General features: G+C 47.7%; 2 protein-coding genes across 2 annotated transcripts; one reads left to right on the forward strand and one right to left on the reverse strand.

The window, feature by feature from the left end:
• LOC130124789 (interleukin-31 receptor subunit alpha-like) lies at window positions 1-11,958 on the reverse strand. The gene is made up of 13 exons (XM_056294138.1): window positions 11,904-11,958; window positions 11,525-11,767; window positions 10,155-10,207; window positions 9,246-9,408; window positions 5,785-5,867; window positions 5,449-5,680; window positions 5,122-5,286; window positions 2,644-2,745; window positions 2,404-2,547; window positions 2,160-2,300; window positions 1,552-1,636; window positions 1,243-1,324; window positions 1-504 (listed from the first exon to the last, which is right to left on the reverse strand). The coding sequence occupies exons 1-13, from the start codon at window positions 11,956-11,958 to the stop codon at window positions 1-3; spliced, it is 2,052 nt and encodes a 683-aa protein (XP_056150113.1).
• A 4,519-nt stretch (window positions 11,959-16,477) lies between these two features.
• rdh14b (retinol dehydrogenase 14b) lies at window positions 16,478-18,704 on the forward strand. Its single transcript, XM_056294285.1, has 2 exons — window positions 16,478-16,897; window positions 17,775-18,704. The coding sequence occupies exons 1-2, from the start codon at window positions 16,544-16,546 to the stop codon at window positions 18,390-18,392; spliced, it is 972 nt and encodes a 323-aa protein (XP_056150260.1). The 5' UTR covers window positions 16,478-16,543; the 3' UTR covers window positions 18,393-18,704.
• The last annotated feature ends 137 nt before the right edge of the window (window positions 18,705-18,841 follow it).

Genomic DNA, 18,841 nt, shown 5'->3' on the forward strand with positions numbered 1-18,841 from the left:
TCACCGGCTCTGCCCCTGTTCAAACATGTCCACAGAGACATACACCGTCAGCGGTGCGGTCTTGTTTTGCTGTCTTTGTGCCAGCGTGGCCTTGCGTCCTTCACTTTTGCTCAGGACCGGAGAGTTCACCGAGTTCTGGCTCCGGTAGGGGTTGAAAGGCACGTTCTCTGAAGCGGGGGGCAGAGTCACTTCTTCGGGAGGTGACACGCCCTCGTGGGGGGCTGGCTTTTTCTTTGGCGGAACCGGAGCGGGACCTTTCGCTGGGGTGAGGACCGTGTCAGACTTCTCCTCAGCGAGGCCGCAGTCCTCACCCTCGCTGGAACTCCCACCACTGAAACTGGACCTGAGTGACACCGACTGGCTACTGGCCGGCTTCATCTCTGGGTAATCATCGGTGTCCGTGGTGAGTTGGGTCAGGCAATATGTAGCGGAGTCCAGCTCACAAGGGTAGACCCTCTCATAGATGGTACGGCTTTCAGATGGATGACTGAATGACTGGGCCGTCTGTGGGCAGATGTGAGTATGCACATGTAAAAACAAATTGGGTAAAAAAGAAGATTGAAATTTTTGGTTGAGGAGCCGAAGAAAATTTTAATCAACTGTTTTTTAACCTATTGAAAATCCGTTATACTAGTGCAGCTACAGAATTATTCTACATAGGACATTTAGCATTGCAGATCTTGATAATTAGATAAATAACCTAATCGTGGTGATCATGAACATCACAGAAAACCATTTGTGGAGTGTTGTGTGCCATATCATTTTCTATCAAGAACATCTTTCGGAGGGGGCATCCGGGTAGCGTAAGCGGTCTATTCCGTTGCCTACCAACACGGGGATCTCCAGTTCGAATCCCCGTGTTACCTCCGGCTTGGTCGGGCGTCCCTACAGACACAACTGGCCGTGTCTGCGGGTGGGGAGCCAGATGTGGGTATGTGTCCTGGTCCTTGCACTACCGCCTCCTCTGGTCAGTCGGGGCGCCTGTTCGGGGGGAGGGGGAACTGGGGGGAATAGCGGGATCTTCCCATGTGCAAACCCCCCCCCCGGTGAAACGCCTCACTGTCAGGTGAAAAGAAGTGGCTGGTGAACATCTATCAGAGTATCAGAGAATGTGCCAAAAGATGTTCTTTTGGCACATTCTCTGATACGTCATTGTCTGAATATCCATAGCACACAAGCTACTAATGTCTGACTCCCCTAGGTAACTGTGCCTATAATGCGTTTAGGTACGAGCATGTTTACCTTGTGATGACTTTGGGAAAACCACGAGACCAAGGAACTGTGACCAGGGTCAGGAACCTTTTTCTCCCTGAATTTCTTCCACCTGAAAATGAAATTTTGAACATCACTAGACTATTTATTTTGGCTTTGGGTTTTGCACAGGGTTAATGTAACCTGAGCACAAATGCTCTCACACTGCCTGTGTGTTTGTATCAGATGCACCCTACTGACATGACGGAGATGTCTCTGGATCAGTTTTTACGCTTGAAATCGGTTCAAACGATGCCTAAGTGAATGCTGATCATAAACAAACGCACGATTGAGACTTACTGAACAGCACAGCATAGTCCAAGGGACAGCACGAGGAAGATGAGCACCCCTCCACAGATGCTGAGCGTCAGGATGAGGCTTGGATCTGCCAAAGCAGAGGAGCAACAGATTGTAATATGGAAGTTTACAGAGCATAACCACGCATTAGCACAATATAGGATGTTGTTCACCTGAAGTGTACAACATGCTTGTTGTTCACTGTTGCAAAATGAAATCTTTCGAAATGCAGTGGTTGCTGTTCTGAGAAACAGCTAACCACAAACCACTATTTGAAGAACAGATTTCAGGTTCCCACAAGATGTGGACATTGATGTGATGTGTCATTGATAACTGATGCGGACATTTATCCTTCAATACCCCCAAATCAGTGACGCATTACTAGAAATGTACCCATATCTCCAGGAAGTTATTCCTGGAGAGTCATTTCTTATGTCTTCCTAGTCATTCTCTCTGGGTAAGAACATATATTTACGAAATGTTACCACAATGGGTGGAAGTGAACGACCAAACCAACGGCCTGGCATAGGAGCAACGAATTTCAACATTGAAATGTTGCGGAAGTTACCACGTTGGTCCGAAAACCGAGGCACGCTCCGGATTTTACTCACCAAATCTTTTGGTTTCGAAGTATCTGACGATGCTGCTGATACTTCCATTTTCAGCTATGGCCATGACATTGACGCTGTATTTGTTGTTCGGTTTCAGATCTTCCAATAAGGTCTCACGCTTTGTGCCATTGACAGATACATCTAGGAAAAAAGAAACACAGATTGCCTCAAAATCCACAAAATTAGTGCCTTTCAGACGTTCAAGACCATTTTCGACTTGCAAACAGTGTCTCGGGTCACGCACTGAGCTGTGGGCCATCTTCTGTCCGGTAGAAGATGGTGTAGATGACAACCTGACCTCTGCATTCGCTCTGCGACTCAATATTCCAGCTTACAAGGGCACTCCTGTCCTTAGTAAGGACGTCAGTGATGACGATCGTCTCCGGACCTACAGGGGAAACGGGGGGAAGAGGTCTCAGATGGACAACGACTAGATACCGTTCTCCACAATCATAAAAAGTTTGTGAGGAAACTCATAATTTACCTCCTTTCCTGGAGCAGACACGAAGGACTTTTGACTCAAGCCCTGTCTTGTCATCAAAGAGTGGAGTGACAGCTATATTGTATTTCTTAAAATCCTGCACGTCTGTACAAAAGGGCACATTTTGTTCTGAAACCAGCAATGTCACACACAGTATGCAAACACACATTTCAAGCCTAGTTCTTATCCCATTGTACCACTGCTGAGCAATCTGATGTGGGTTTGGTGAAAGAGAATTTATCACCAGAACACACAAGATCCAGTCAACTAGACTTGGCAAATCACACCCAACACCTCCCGAAAACCTTCCTCGTAAACTTGACTGCACAATGGCTCAGTAATCCAGGTAAGAAAATCACAGAAAGTTGAATCAGTTTGTTTGTTGAGAGAGAAGTGTTTCATCACTCATCTTAGTGACCTCTTCAGTCTCAGCTTCCCTCCGGTGTGGGAAGATGGCGGCGCAAATTCACGTTTGCAGTGGCCTCACCGAGTATTAGTGTGGGAAGATGGCGGCGTGAACTCACGTTTACGGCGGCCTCACCCAGTATGGTCCACGCAATGTCTTTGTCCACATCTGCGTCTAAGTTGTTTTTGTTTGATGGCTGGGAGAGCTGGCGCTGGATCGGCTGGGAGAGCTTGGTCTGCTGCGTCCTGTGGGCCCAGGGACCACAGTCCTGCCTGGAGTTTTGCCCCAAGAGGAAGCACCGAGAGCGGTCTGACAGGACGTGGAAGCAGGGCAGGCTAAGCTAACTGCTAGCCCATGCAGACCGGCAGTTCTGATAACACCGAGGGTAGTCTGGCCTGGCATTGATTGTGTTTTTGGTGTCGTCGTGTGGAGTACGGGGAGGTGTATCGAGGGTGTCTTGCTGGGAGGGCTGGCGCTGGATCGGCTGGGGGAGCCTGGTCAGCTGCATCCGGTGGGCCCAAGGACCACAGCCCTGCCCGGAGCTGTGCCCGAAAAGGAAACACCGAGGGTGGTCTGACAGCACGTGGAAGCGGGGCAGGCTAAGCTAACTACTAGCCCATGTAGACGGGCAGTTCCAGCAGTCATCCTGGCTGGTGTTTGCTCTCGTGGATATATGTGTTTTTGTAGTTTTGTAGTTTTTGTACTTTGGATATATGTGTTCTTGTAGTTTGGATATGTGTTTTGTGTTTGTGTTGCACTGCTGTGGGCTGTGGGAAGCGATATTTCGTTTCATTTCATGTTACGCATAAAATGAAATGGCAAATAAATGTCCCTGATTCCTGATTCCTCAACTGACTGCAGGTGTCTCCCAACCCTTATAAACAATACAGTGGCATAATGACCGAAACCAACGATCAGTTTCATATGCAAATTACCTGAGTTACAATGGCCATGTGTACTATTCACAGAGGATTTGGGAATGTTTGCAATCACAGCATTGTAAGATGATGACAGATGTACTCTTAGCCCCCCCCCACCCCCCACGGTTCAGGGATGGTCGTTCCCTCTTCACATAGATGGCCTCTTCGACTTCCCATTCAAGCAAGTGTTCCTCCGTATCAAGGATGTGCACATCCTCATCCTTGAAAGAGTGGCTACTGGCCTGTAGATGGATATAGACTGTGGAGTCCTGGCCTGACGTGTTAGCTCTTCTGTGTTGTGCCATCCTCTTGACCAGCGTCTGTTTGATTTCCCTGATGTACAAGTCACGGCAATCCTCCATTCCCCAATCCTCTGTGAATAGTACACATGGCCATTGTAACTCTAGTTAATGGTCACGGCAATTTTCCTGTGAAACCAGTCATTTGTTTCGGTCGTTATGCCACTCTATTGTTTATAAGGGTGGGGATACCTGCAGTCAGTTGAGACTGAAGATGTCACTTATGCCCCTTTTCCACTGCCTGGTACTGGCCCAACTCAACCCTACTCTATTGGACACTACTCACTTCACTTTTTGGGATTTTGTTTTCCACTGCAGACAGTATCCCCTCACGGCGAAGCCCCGCTGGTCATTTGTGGGCATGTTGGCTAGCTTTTTTTTAACATTTTATTTATATTTAAATAAATATGCATATATTTATTTAGATTTAGATTTTATTCATTTTATTTTATTTTATTTTATTTATTTATTTATTTATAGTGCCATTTTCATGTCACCTTTTAGTATTGGCTCAGCTCACTTGGACCCTCGACGGAGGTGGTACCAAAAAAAGGACCTGGTACCAGGTGCTATCCCTAACTTTTGCCCAATGGAAAACCAAAAAAAGCGAGTAGCGTTGAGTCGAGCCGGTACCATGCAGTGACGCAGCAGAAAAGGGGCATTAGATGAGTGATGGAACGTTTCTCTCAAACGTGTCCAGATGAACCGATCCAGCTTCCTGTGATGTCCTTACCTGGATTATTGAGCATGCATAGAGACACTCCCCACAAATTCCTTCCTCATGCCGTCCATCTATCCAGCAGTAGACACATACGTACATGTGTATACATACATATATTTCTCTTCTCCAACCCACCATCTAGTGTTGTATTGGTATATCTGCTCTCCTTCCAGAAGTATGTGACCCCATCGTGGGTCCAGTCAACCATGTAGCCGCTGACATGCCGGTTAGGAGCCTTCCAGCTGACCAGAATCTTACCGTCAGAGATCGAGGTCTGGATACCGCTAACCTCTGGAAGGCCTAGTCTCACAAAGAAATAAAAACATGCACACGCACACACATACAAAATCCACACGTGCCCAAGCACAAAAGCATGCACAAGCACACACATATTTACACAGAAAATATTAACATCATATTTTGGATTTAAGTGAAATAACAACAATAAGGGATCAAAGTCACACTCACTCTCTCCAATGGCCGGCACATAAACGGACTCCTTCTGAAGAAAGCTGCCATTGTGGAGGACCGTGAGCGTGACTTCATGTGCATTTCTGTCCACTTCCACGTTGCAGTACGAAGGGCTACAAAAAACAGCCGAATGATACGCCTCGTCCGAAAAAAGCGCGCGTTTCTTGTAGGAGGTCGGTTTAACGGTGTGGCTGAATTCCCCTCTGCATGATGGCGGGATTCCCTGTGAGAAAGGTTTTGAGCAGTTAGGATCAGAGGTGACGGGAGGTGAAATGGGAAGATTGAGGATGGACCATGTAAAGAGGCAGCGCCGACAGATTTCCTCACCTTCCACAAAGCATGCACTTTTCTAAATCCACTTTTTCCTGGTTCAGCTATCTTTCTCCACAGATCCAGCTTGACAGTGCCTTCTGTGACGAATTACAGAATATTCAATAGAATCTGATCAGAAATGCACAACAAAACACTTTGCCTAGCATGCCCTGTCTAAACAAAACAAAACAGTAGTAATACGTATTTGGGCTGCAAACAAACAAAAATAATCTTTGCTTTAATTACATTTGGGTTCTTGTCTAGAAATCCAAATCAGAGGATTATTACTAACACAGTCCACAACTGGGCTTTTTTTTGGGGGGGGGGTCTCCTCAATTGGGCATTTCTCCCCAATTGTACTTACTGACCTTGTACTTGGCCAATTACCCTATTTTCCAAGCAGTCCCGGTCACTGCTCCAACCCCTCAGGGGAGGGCTGCAGACTACCGCATGCCTCCTCTGATACATGTGGAGTCGCCAGCCGCTTCCTTTCACCTGACAGTGAGGAGTTTAACCAGGGGGACATAGTGCGTGGGAGGATCACGCTATTCCCTCCAGTCCCCTCCCCCCGAACAGGCGCCCCGGCCGACCAGAGGAGGCACTAGTGCAGCGACCAGGACCACATACCCACATCCGGCTTCCCACCTGCACACACGGCCTGACCAAGCCAGAGGTAACGCGGGGATTCGAACCGGCGATCCCCGTGTTGGTAGGCAATGGAATAGACCGCCATGCCACACGGATGCCCTGCAACTGTTTTTATAAAGGGAATCGGCGAACATGTTTTGCCTGTATGCTGAATTTTACCTAATGTAAAACAACTCCCAACAGTGCAATTCAGATACTCAATGTCCGTAAACTAGACCGCTGACGATTGTGGTAAAGGCCACTGCAGGGGCTAGGTCTATGACCAAGGCTTTATCATATCAGCCACGACAACACTGTGAGAAATGTAGGTGTGGAGGTAAGAATTTAGCCCTCTGGTTATGAAACATGCGAGGGAGTGCAGATATCCTTCAGACGGGTAGTTAACACCAGAACAGTCATTTCCATCAACATGTGTCAGATGGGAGGAGAGAGCAGGGAGCGGCTTCGCTGGCCAGCACACTCATCTGTCATGAGTTCAGCCAAGTGAAGACGTGGTCCTCCCCATGCAGGAAAGAACAGACAGGCGCTGATGAAAGAGGAGCCCAAGATTACTGGCATTTAAAGCTGCAATCTGACACAGTTTTCCGTCAGTAAATAGTTATTTTATCCATCTGGGCCATGTGGTCGTGTTACATAACGCTAACAGTCATCTTTACCATGGTGGGAGATGCTCTCCAGCCTCCGTACAACACTGCTCAAATATTCTGATGTGGATGAACACTTGTGCAGCGGTGTTGGAAACAACAACAGCAGGGGAAAAGCATGAAATGTGATGCCGATGAGGTGACGCTTCTGTCAGACAGATCATCGATATAACTGTCGAACAATGTGGCAATGTGGCTCGCTAAAGTTTAGACTGCCTGCGTTAACTGTGGTCAGAAGATGTTTGGTCAAAAGATATGTGTTTTTGTCTTTGTGTTGCACTGCTGTGGGCTGGGGGAAACGATATGTCGTTTAATTTCGTGTACGCAAATGCATGAAATGAAAGGACAAATAAATGTTCCTGGTCCCTGATCATTTTTTTACAAGGGTGCCGACTATTTACTGGTGAGGGGATGGCACAAGAGCCGCAATGGCTGCTGTATATTATTTGGAGTCTAAGAAAATCAGCATCAACCCAGATAGCAAAAGTGCTGTGGCCTGGACCCGTCCCACACCCGACACTTTCATCCGGCCCACATACCGTGTAGAATGATGGCACTTGGGCGGTCCGCTCCTGTTTGCCAGATCTGGGCCAGAACCAAGCCATAGCAATGCCGCGTGTGCCACATATTTGCCAAAGGTGGCCCATATCTATTTTGTGATATTTGGGCCATATTCACCGTTTACCACACGGGGCCACTTCAGGGTCCCATCCAGATTACACGTTGCCGAGAGCACCACATCTTTGCCAAAAAAGGCCCACATTTGATTTGGCATATTTGGGCCATATTTGCTATGATACATGTGGGCCACTTCAGGCTCACATCCATCATGTCAGGGCCAGAAGAAGGCCATCAGTGCCGCATCATTGCCTGAAGTGGCCCACATTCGGATGCTATCTGGGGCCAGAAAGTTGGATCAGTTCATTTGGATACAACGTTTACTGAGAGAAGCGTTTTAACACTCATCTAAGTGACCTCTTCACTCTCAACTGACTGAAGGTATCCCCACCCTTATAATCAATAGTGACATAACCACCGAAAACAACTATCGGTTTCATATGCAAATTACCGTGACCATTAACTAGATTGGCCACTGTAGATGGGTGTGTAGACCTGGCCTGACATGTTAGCTCTTCTGTGTTGTGCCATCCTCTTGGCCAGCATCTGTTTGGTTTCCCCGATGTACAAGTCAGGGCAATCCTCCTGGCACTTAACAGCGTATTGCTCTGTTTGTGCTGGGGGACCCGATCCCTGGGGTGGACCAGTTTCTGGTGCAGCGTGTGTTGGGGTTTGAAAGCAACTGAGCGAGCGGGTGACTGCGCTAACCAGTCAACTAAAGGGTCCGACCCGTTAGCTAAGGGCAAGCGAGTCTACACATCCGTGGTCGTGTTATACTAACCCCTCCTTCGGGAAGCACGTCCCCATGCTTCAGCATATCCACTCCCTCACGCCTCTGGGCGCACGCGCTTCCGATGGCCTCGCGGTCTCACCATCCCACTTCTGACACAAATGAAGTGAATTCAGGGGGCAGCCGGGAATCCAACGCAGCCAGGAAGCGAACCCGGCTGCGCAGTCGCCTGTGGTTGTGGGCGACCCGGGTTCGATTCCTGACTGCCCCTGAATTCGCTATAACGGTGTCAGAAGTGGGACGGTGAGATCGTGAGGCCATCGGAAGCTCGTGCGCTCAGAGGCGTGAGGGAGCTGCTGAAGACGCGCTTCCAGAAGGAGGGGGGTAGTGTAACGTCCATGAATGAGTAGACTTGCTAGCCGGTTTGCTAATGGGTCAGACCCTTTACTTGACTGATTAGCGCAGTCGCCCATAGTGCAGGAGACCCGGATTCGCTTCCTGGCTGCAGCGGCGGTTCCAGGCTGCCCCCTGAATTCACTACAATATTATCATGGCAATACGCACAGGAAAGTTTACACAATATTAACTTTATATATATATATATATATATATATATACCATGTTTTACCATGTCAGATTGAAATAATACTCCGTCACATATTTTAGAACTCATTTTGTGAGAAATTTTGCGTCACCAATTCTTATCATTGATTCCTTAATTTCTACATTCAAATCCCAATACAAGATGATAAACAATGATAAACAATGATATTGAATTACTGCCCAGTCCTACCTAAAGGGCTCAGCCTGGAATTAAGACAACACGTTGTTCTTACTATCAACTTCAGACAGGACCGTCCTCTTCTGGCTCCATTCACTCCATGGGGCTTCCTCTAAAGCACAGCGGGCCGACACTGTGTAGTCGGTGCAGGATTCAACGTCTTTGATGATGACACTCCCTCTGTCGTCTTTAGGATTCATAGTCTTATTGAGCACGTGCTAGCACATGTTGTGGGAAGAGAGGACATAAACAGACATTGGTGGGAAAGGCCTCAGTTGACATTGGCGTTCTACATTTGATCAGGAAAAGGGTGGATGAAGTAAAGTGGGAAAGCTTGGTGCAGACGTAAATTAGCACTGAGCTTAGCGCCATTGTCCCAACTCGGTCCAGCTGCTGTAACTTATTTGAAACGACTTTGTCTCCAAAGGTTGTGATGTAAGCATATTCCTCATTGATATGAGATGGGGGTTTTTTTTCCAAGGAAATAATCCCTACCTCGGGTGTTCCTCCACTGAGAGACTAGAAGTAAAATGGAAAACATGGAAATTAATCAGACTCTAACATCTGCTGTGTAGTTCATCTATCTAGATTAGGCAGACAAAGGCATTTTCAATTGTGCTGTCTTTGAATAAATCAGGTTTAAAACATTAGCTCCTCTGAGCCGTCCCGGTCGCTGCTCCACCCCCTCAGCCGATCCGGGGAGGGCTGCAGACTACCACATGCCTCCTCCGATACATGTGGAGTCGCCAGCTGTTTCTTATCACCTGACAGTGAGGAGTTTCGCCAGGGGGACGTAGTTACTGTTGGTAGGCAACGGAATAGACCGCTACGCTACCCGGACACCCACATCTTTAGCATCTCTGAAACAGATATAGGGTGATCAAAAAAGGGAACATACCTTGTTGTATTTGACTTGACAATGAATTGAGCGTTGGCCAGGCGTAGTTGGGTGGTTCAATTGTACCAGTAGATAGCTGGAGAGCGGGCTCACCTGGATCTTTGGAGGGTTGATTTTCCCTGAAGAAGAATAACAACGGAATCACATCAAAATACAGTTGAGTGCAATCTCACGATTATCAACAGAAGGTTTGAGTTTACATTTCTGCTCAGAGTTATAACGTACATATATGAAACGGGTGAAATTCATAAGGTTCCGAGTAAACTTCCCAAGCAGTAGTGTTCGCCCTCACAACGATGGAGACATTTCTGTCAAGCGCCAGTGTATTCTTGAAGACGCAGGAGGTGGCCCCCGAAGTGCAGTGTTCACTCCTTTGGGCTGGACAAGAGACACTTGAACACAGAAAATGCATTATTTCAATACAATATATTTACCGCTTTAACGTTAACACGTTAAAATCCACACTAGGAAAGCATTAACTGACTCACCAGGTTCTACTGTATACAGTGTAGGTGATTTTCAATGAGGTTTTCATTTTGTGCTCCCAGCGACACGTCAACAGGTCTGGCAAAAGTCCTGACAAGCTCTCGTGTTGAAGGGTGCATGATATTTTGCTGGGTTTCGCTGTTGAAAAAAAAATTAAGATGCCAAATTGTCACAGTCGTCATCCCAATGCCAGCCTCCCCTGCTCTTTTTGTTTTACCCCCCCCCCTTTTCTCCGCAATTGTACCCGTCCAATTACCCCACTCTTCCGAGCCGTCCCGGTCACTGCTCCACCTGACAGTGAGGAGTTTCACCAGGGGGACGTAGTGCGTGGGAGGATCACGCTATTCCCCCTTGTCCTCAACGCTAGTGCAGCGACCAGGACACATACCCACATCCGGCTCCCCACCCACAGACACAGCTAATTGTGTCTGTAGGGACGCCCGACCAAGCTGGAGGTAACACGGGGATGCAAACTGGTGATCCCCGTGTTGGTAGGCAACAGAATAGACCGCTACACTACCCGGACGCCATAGGCGTTTCTAGCCCATTTTTGGGGGTGCTGCAGCACCCCTAAAATTGAACCCCAGCACCCCTAAAATTGAAGAGATTTTTTATTTTTTACTGTATATGTCCATGTTTAATAAGCTGAAGAAATGTCAAAACCATATCCAGTATATGGTTTAAACGTAATATTTTAACAACAAAAATACAGCACCCCCCATGCTTCGAAAATGGTTTGATCCACCCCCCCCCAAATTTAATCTTGCCTGGCCGGCCAGCACGCTAGGTGCTCAGCACCCCTTAAAGCTCTGATCCTAGAATCGCCCCTGCCGGACGCCCAGAGTCCTTTTTTTTTTTAAGTACCAATGCTCTTCTCTTACTGTATGTTTCAACTCTGGTCCCTCCAAGGATGTGGTGAGTATTAGAATTATGACACTGAAATGTGTCACTCTGGCCAGTGAAATTCCTCAAGAACAAGACTGTATATGAAGAGTTGATGGTCTCCGAGAGGCTGTCATCTATTGGCATGTTGTTCATTGTCCAGTAGCTTTTGCCTTGGATGCAGGAGCTCTGGCACGTTATCTGGACATCAGACCCGAACTTGACGTACTGATCTTTAGTGAAGACGCTGCACGTCTTCCCAAGCTGGCCTGTCAGATGACAAAGACAGTTGCTCATAGCAATGCAACATTCTGAAAGGTTTAAACAGAGATTTAAAAGAAATTCCCTTAAAACACAAGTCACATCTAACGGATGTTTCCTCGAAGAGAGGGGTCATTTAAACACATACAACAAACACGAAAACGCCCAATGTAAAACCAAGATTACCTTCATAGCCCGCTGGAATAACGAAGATGACAAACAGAACTGTGAGGGAGTACATGTTCACCCAAGGAAGACGAGATGTTCTACAGGCAGATAGTCAAGTGGGGGGGGGGATCCCATTAACGGGAGCCTGTAATTGCACAGTTGCGCACATCCAAATGCGTTTATTCAGATTTGACCTCCGACGACGGACGCGAGTTTCATGTTGTAGCTCGTCTCTCCCACTCTCCTGTCGTCTGCGACAGGCCACGAATACAGGAACTGAATGAAGGGATGCAGCAAATAGAGGATATTTCTCAACTGAGAGAACGGTCAACTGTGTAAGGGGAAGTGAAGTAATACAGACAGCCTCTAATGACTCACATGAACTTATGTCTGTTAGAAGGAAAAGGAGGGACAAGTACAAAGAGGGTAGATTAAATTTCAGATTAACTGCCAAAAATGGCTCAATATCTCCTTTTTTTCCCCCCCTGAACATCTGGGGGCCCTAAGCCCCCTGCACCATAACATGAGCAACAAACAATATAGCAAACCATACAACATAGCTGGTCTCACAACCATCTTGTAAACCTTCCCTTTTAACGCCTGCTGGTACCCTTCTGTCACAAATCTTTTCTGACACTCTACTCCACCCACTCCACCCTGCCTGCACTCTCTTCTTCACCTCTTTTCTGCACTCCCCGTTACGTTGAACAGCTGACCCCAGGTATTTAAACTCATCCACCTTCGTCTCCACTACTTCTTGCATCCTCACCATTCCACTATCCTCCCTCTCATTCACACATGTGTATTCCGTCTTGCTCCTACTGACTTCCATTCCTCTTCTCTCCAGTGCATACCTCCACCTCTCCAGGCTCTCCTCAACCTGCACCCTACTCTCACTACAGATCACAATGTCATCCGCAAACATCATAGTCCACGGAGACTCCTGCCTGATCTCATCCCTCAACCTGTCCATCACCATTGCAAACAAGAAAGGGCTCAGAGCCGATCCTTGATGTAATCCCACCTCCACCTTGAACCCATCTGTCATTCCAACCGCACACCTCACCATTGTCACACTTCCCTTATACATATGCTGCACCAGTCTTACATACTTCCTCATACAATACTCCTCCTCTCTCAGCACCCTGTCATATGCTTTCTCTAAATCCATAAAGACACAATATAACTCCATCTGGCCTTCTCTATACTTCTCCATCAACATTCTCAAAGCAAACGTCGCATCTACAGTGCTCTTTCGTGGCATGAAACCATACTGCTGCTCGCTAGTCATCACCTCTCCTATTAACCTAGCCTCTATTACTCTTCCCCATATCTTCATGCTGTGGTTGATCATCTTTATACCTCTGTAGTTGCTACAGTCCTGCACATCGCCCCTTTTCTTGAAAATCGGTACCAGTATGCTTCTTCTCCACTCCTCAGGCATCCTCTCACTTTCCAAGATTGTGTTAAACAATCTAGTTATAAACTCCACTGCCATCTCGCCTAAACACCTCCATGCCTCCACAGGTATGTCATCTGGACCAACCACCTTTCCAGTCTTCATCCTCTTCCCAGCTGCCTCCTCTTTCTCCTTACTAATCCACCGCACTTCCTATTTCACTATCCCCACATCATCCAACCTTCTCTCTCTCTCGTTTTCTTCATTCATCAGCCCCTCAAAGTACTCCTTCCACCTTCTCAGCACATTCTCCCCGCTTGTCAGCACATTTCTATCTCTATCCTTGATCGCCCTAACCTGCTGCACATCCTTCCCATCTCGGTTCTTCTGTCTAGCCAATCGGTACAAGTCCTTTTCTCCTTCCTTAGTGTCTAACCTGTCATACAACTCACCATATGCCTTTTCCTTTGCCTTTGCCACCTCTCTCTTTGCTTTACACTGCATCTCCTTGTACTCCTGTCTACTTTCTTCATCTCTCTGACTATCCCACTTCTTCTTTGCCAACCTCTTCCTCTGTATACTTTGCTGTACTTCCTTATTCCACCGCCAGGTCTCCTTGTCTTCCTTCTTCTGTCCAGATGACACACCAAGTACCTTCCTAGCTGTCTCCCTCACTATTTCTGCAGTGGTTGCCCAGCCATCTGGCAACTCTTCACTCCCACCCGGTGCCTGTCTTAACCCCACCCTGAACTCAACACAACAGTCTAGTCTTGCTTTTTCAACTTCCACCATTTGATCCTTTGCTCGGCCCTCACTCTCTTCCTCTTCTTGGTCTCCAAAGTCATCCTACAGACCACCATCCGATGCTGCCTAGCTACGTTCTCCCCTGTCACCACCTTGCAGTCTCCAATCCCTTTCCGATCGCACCTCCTACATAAGAAATATCGTCCACCTGTGTGCACTTTCCTCCACTCTTATACATCACCCTGTGTTCTTCCCTCTTCTTGAAATATGTATTCACCACATCCATGTCCATCCTTATTACAAAATCCACCACCATCTGTCCTTCCACATTCCTCTCCTTGACACCATACCTGCCCTTCACCTCCTCATCACCTCTGTTCCCTTCACCAACATGCCCATTGAAGTCCGCTCCAATCACCACTCTCTCCTCCTTGGGTACCCTCTCCACCACTTCATGCAACTCACTCCAGAATTCTTCCTCCTCTTCCATCTCACACCCAACGTGTGGGGCATATGTGTTACAGGTACTGGCTGGTACCCGTGGAGACAGAATATAATCTCTGTTTTATACAGATAAAAGTAGAGAGACAGGAGACGTTAGGGTTTGCATCAATCAGGCTGTTCTCTGTCTGAAGAACGGAAACCTGGCTGGCCCAACTTTACGAACTAGCGCTCCCCTTTACTCAGAGCTCCCCCTTGTGGCGGACGTAGGAAGAATAGTTTCACATTTATACAGTGAATACGGTGCGCACAAACAAAAACGCATCACTCATTTTAAACACAAAATGTGACCATGCATCTGTGTGTGTCACACACACCCCAGCAAAAATGAGAAATGGCTCCTGACATTACCAAAAGTCTAGACTCTTCAAAATGTGTATGGCATGTAGGTGTGTGGTGTGTAAGGTACAGCTGGGTACAGTGGTTGGATGTGATGAGGTACACCGTAACCAGTCAGGTGTGGTGTAGTGTACACTCCAACTGTATTAACTGTGTTTTGTGGCTGGTTTGACGGCTGACCAAGCATCTCAAAAGTGAGTATTTGACGCGGCTTTCTGTCACGAGCAGACCTCCTAAGCTCAGTGTTTGTGTATACAGGGGGTGTTAACTGTCTCCTCTCTTGTTCAGGGTCTGAAAGCCCGCTCTCACTCCCCAGTCCAGGTGAAACAGGTAAGTATTCCCATCTGACTTGTCTCTCCCTTTGTGTTCCTTGTTCTTCATCTCCCACACTCATTCCGACTGGACCTTGTTCTTCTCTCTCAGGTACCTGAACTGGTTCCATCTGGATTACAGTAGGTGTTCCACGGCAAGTATTTTGCTCCATTCTAGGTTGTTCAAGGTAGGTATTTGTTCTGTTCTGTGTGTTGGTATTCTTAACCAGTAACCTCCTGTGCTCGACTCCTCCTCAGAGTCGTCCCCAGAATTATCACTGTCCTCAGTCTGGTTTTGTGTGTTAGCCACTCCTCGTTGTCTGTTGTTTTGTCTTGGTCTTTCCTCAGATGTTGCATTGGTGGATTGTGGAGGGATCTCCAGAGGTAGGTCATTAACTAGAAGTAGCAGATTACGGTGCAGTGTCCTGGTTTTCTGCTTGTTTCCAGCTTCTTGGTAGACTATGTAGACTGGGTTCTCAGCCACCTGCTCTTTCACTATGTAAATGGCTTTTTACCAGTATGGCCGTAACTTGCCGGGCCCCCTCGCTCACCAAGGTTCCTCACCGGCCAGCAGTACTGGTTGCGCTCATTGGTATCTCGGGCCTCGACCGATCCGGTATGGAAATCTGATTTATGATCGGCATATTTGATTTGGCAAAGTTTTTTTGCCGGATGCCCTGCCTGACGCAACCCTCCCCACTTACCTGGGCTTGGGACCAGCATTAAGAATGCACTGGCTTGTTCATCCTCAGTGGCCGGGTTTTGTTTAGTATTGAGGAAGGAAAATGTAAAGCTTTATTTGAGTTTTTAAAAGAAACTGGGTTAATGAAGAGAATTTAGGATTCTCCCAATCCTAGTGGGAAAAGGGAACACTGGCCCACACTCCAGCATAGTAGGTGGCGGTAATGCACCTTAAACGCTAGTTGTCACTCGCCCTGACACACGAAGAAGAAGAAGCAGCAGAAGAAGAAGAAGCAGCAGAAGAAGGAGGACGAACGAAGAACAAGAACAAGGAGAAAAACAAGAAGCAAAAATGTACGTCTAGGCGAATTCCGCAAAAGTTGTGCTAGATTGGATCAGCGGGAGGGACGCTCTCCTCCAACCAAAATCCAACTTGAGCCGACGCCGCGTATCTTTGCGTACCCTCTGATTGGCTAATCTTAACCCCGCCCTAATTTTAACCAATCAGAGGCCGATTTCGCAGCACGGCGTCCTCAACGCTGATCCAATCTAGCGCCAGCTATTCCATAACCGGGCGACCCTCTTTCACTTCCCCTTGGTGGGAGACAAACAACAACTGTTCACGTCACCTAGTGTCACCCCCCCTCCCCTCCCCCCGGCTCCTCTGTCACCTGCGTTATCAGATGTTGACGGCGGTGATTGTCGCCGCCGTAGTCGGCGGGGGAGTCCTGCTCATAGTGCGCCGCCTGTTCCCCTCGCGGAAAGCCGTGCGGCTGCTCGGGTACCCGGCTGCCGCGATGCAGGGCAAGACCGTCATTGTGACCGGAGCCAACAGCGGCATCGGCAAGGCCGTGGCCGGGGAGCTGCTGAAACTGCAGGCCCGGGTCATCATGGCCTGCCGAGACCGACGCGGTGCCGAAGAAGCGGCCAGGGATCTGAGGGAACTGGCGGGACCGGACCACGGCGAGCTGGTGTTGAAGCATTTGGACCTCGCGTCACTTACGTCTGTCCGTCGTTTCTGTGAGGAAATCAGCAAGGTAAGTTAGGTAGGGACGAGGTGTTTTGGCAACACTGTTGTGTATTGGATCGAGCACTCGGTGCTCGATTGTGTTGGACTGTCACCACTACTGAGTTCTGTAATACACTGGTCGAGCCTAGTAGTGTGTGATGTCTCCGTCAGTAAAGATCAGACTTGTGCCGCATCCTCGTCTCCGTGTGCTTATATATAATAGTGATTAAGTTAGTAACCCACGAATAGTAACACTACAATAGTGTACATAAGAGAAGTCACAACAACTGTCTCCTTCAATGGCGTTTGTCAGTGGCTGGCTTCTAGTTCAGTCCAGTCATCGCCTAGGTTAGGAGGACAATGCAAAAGCACACTGTCACCTCTCCTGACCTGGCTGTGCATTTTGCATAGATTGTGCTGCAGTGTCAAGGGATAGTGCTGCCCCTCAACCTAATATCAACAAAACTCGAAATGAGACACTATAAGGCCAACCTTCAATGCTTAACTCGGGGTAGAAATGAATACCACCTTAACTGGTAAAGTTGGACGTAACGTGGTTTATGTTACACTGCACTATAGAACGTAACTAACCATATTTCTGAGGCCTCGTCCTGTACTCAACATTGCCTTATCACTGTATCCTTTTCAACAACAAGCAACAAGAAGTCTTGTGACCTTTGGAACTTGCCAGCCATTAGGACCTGCCCTTGGGTACAAAGTAAATGCCCAGCTATATTGCTATGCCTTACACAACATCCCTCACGTGCAGTACTTCACACTACAAGCTCATCAAAACACTTATACCCAAATGTATGCCAGTTAGTGTGTGCGTCACGTAATTCTACATAGTTGGCACTGTAAAAAAAAAAGATTTTAACAGGTTTTAATCTGTCTGGTTCTGTTAGGAGGAGTCCAAAATCGACGTGCTCATCAATAACGCAGGCGTTTACCAGTGTCCCTACACCAAGACTGAAGACGGCTTTGAAATGCAAGTAGGGGTCAATCATCTCGGCCACTTCCTCCTCACCAACCTCCTTGTGGACACCCTGAAGAGCTCTGCGCCGAGCCGTATCGTGATAGTCTCCTCAAAGCTGTACAAGTATGGCGAGATAAACTTTGATGACTTGAACAGTGAAAAAAGCTACGACAAGGCCTTCTGCTACAGTCAGAGCAAGCTGGCCAACCTCCTGTTTACACTAGAATTGGCCCGCCGTCTGGATGGTACAGGGGTCACAGTCAACGCCCTTACCCCAGGCATTGTGAGGACAAGACTGGGCCGGCATGTTCACATCCCTTTCCTGGCAAAGCCTCTGTTCCACCTGGCCTCGCTGGCTTTCTTTAAAAGCCCACTGGAGGGAGCCCAGACCCCCTTGTACCTGGCTTGCTCCCCTGATGTGGAGGGTGTGTCAGGGAAGTGCTTTGCAAACTGTGAAGAGGAGGCGCTGTTGGCCAAAGCCACTGATGTCCAGGCAGCCAAGAGACTGTGGGACCTAAGTGAGAGAATGGTTGGGCTCAACAACTGAGCAGACCCCCCCCCCCCAACCACTATGCTATGGACTGTATTTTAGGGATGGCCTGGCACAAGAGGTAGCAACAGAGACACTGAATCCCTTACCAGCTCCAAACATGTTCTGCGCTGATAACCTACCAGCAGGGAGAGATGAAAAGCAAATTATCACCCTAAGTAATCAACACAGTATAACAAAAACATCTCCATCTATAAAAAGGTACTGTAGAAAAGATGCCCATACCCATACGGACATCTTTTCCAAGAGGAAGGTTGTTGTTTTCTGCTTTATCCAAATGGTGTGGCTAAATAAAGTATGTTCATTGTTCGTGTGTGAGAGTGTATATTGTGAGTCTCACATTTTGTTATTCTGCAGATGCACAATGAAGTGGGGTTTAATAGGGAAACACTAGCAGATTATACCATCCCTTCTGTTTCACACATGTATCCTCAGATAATTGGGAT

Source organism: Lampris incognitus, chromosome 15, assembly GCF_029633865.1.
Source record: "Lampris incognitus isolate fLamInc1 chromosome 15, fLamInc1.hap2, whole genome shotgun sequence".
Lineage (NCBI taxonomy): Eukaryota > Metazoa > Chordata > Actinopteri > Lampriformes > Lampridae > Lampris > Lampris incognitus.

Coding starts and splice junctions, on each gene's coding strand:
- rdh14b (XM_056294285.1), top strand. CDS start 16,544: ATGTTGACGGCGGTGATTGTCGCCGCCGTAGTCGGCGGGGGAGTCCTG. Junction 16,898..17,774: donor TCTGTGAGGAAATCAGCAAG/GTAAGTTAGGTA, acceptor TGGTTCTGTTAG/GAGGAGTCCAAAATCGACGT.
- LOC130124789 (XM_056294138.1), bottom strand. CDS start 11,958: ATGTACTCCCTCACAGTTCTGTTTGTCATCTTCGTTATTCCAGCGGGC. Junction 5,868..9,245: donor GGTCCTGTCTGAAGTTGATA/GTAAGAACAACG, acceptor AATTCGTCACAG/AAGGCACTGTCAAGCTGGAT. Junction 1,637..2,159: donor CTTCGAAACCAAAAGATTTG/GTGAGTAAAATC, acceptor CTGCTTTGGCAG/ATCCAAGCCTCATCCTGACG.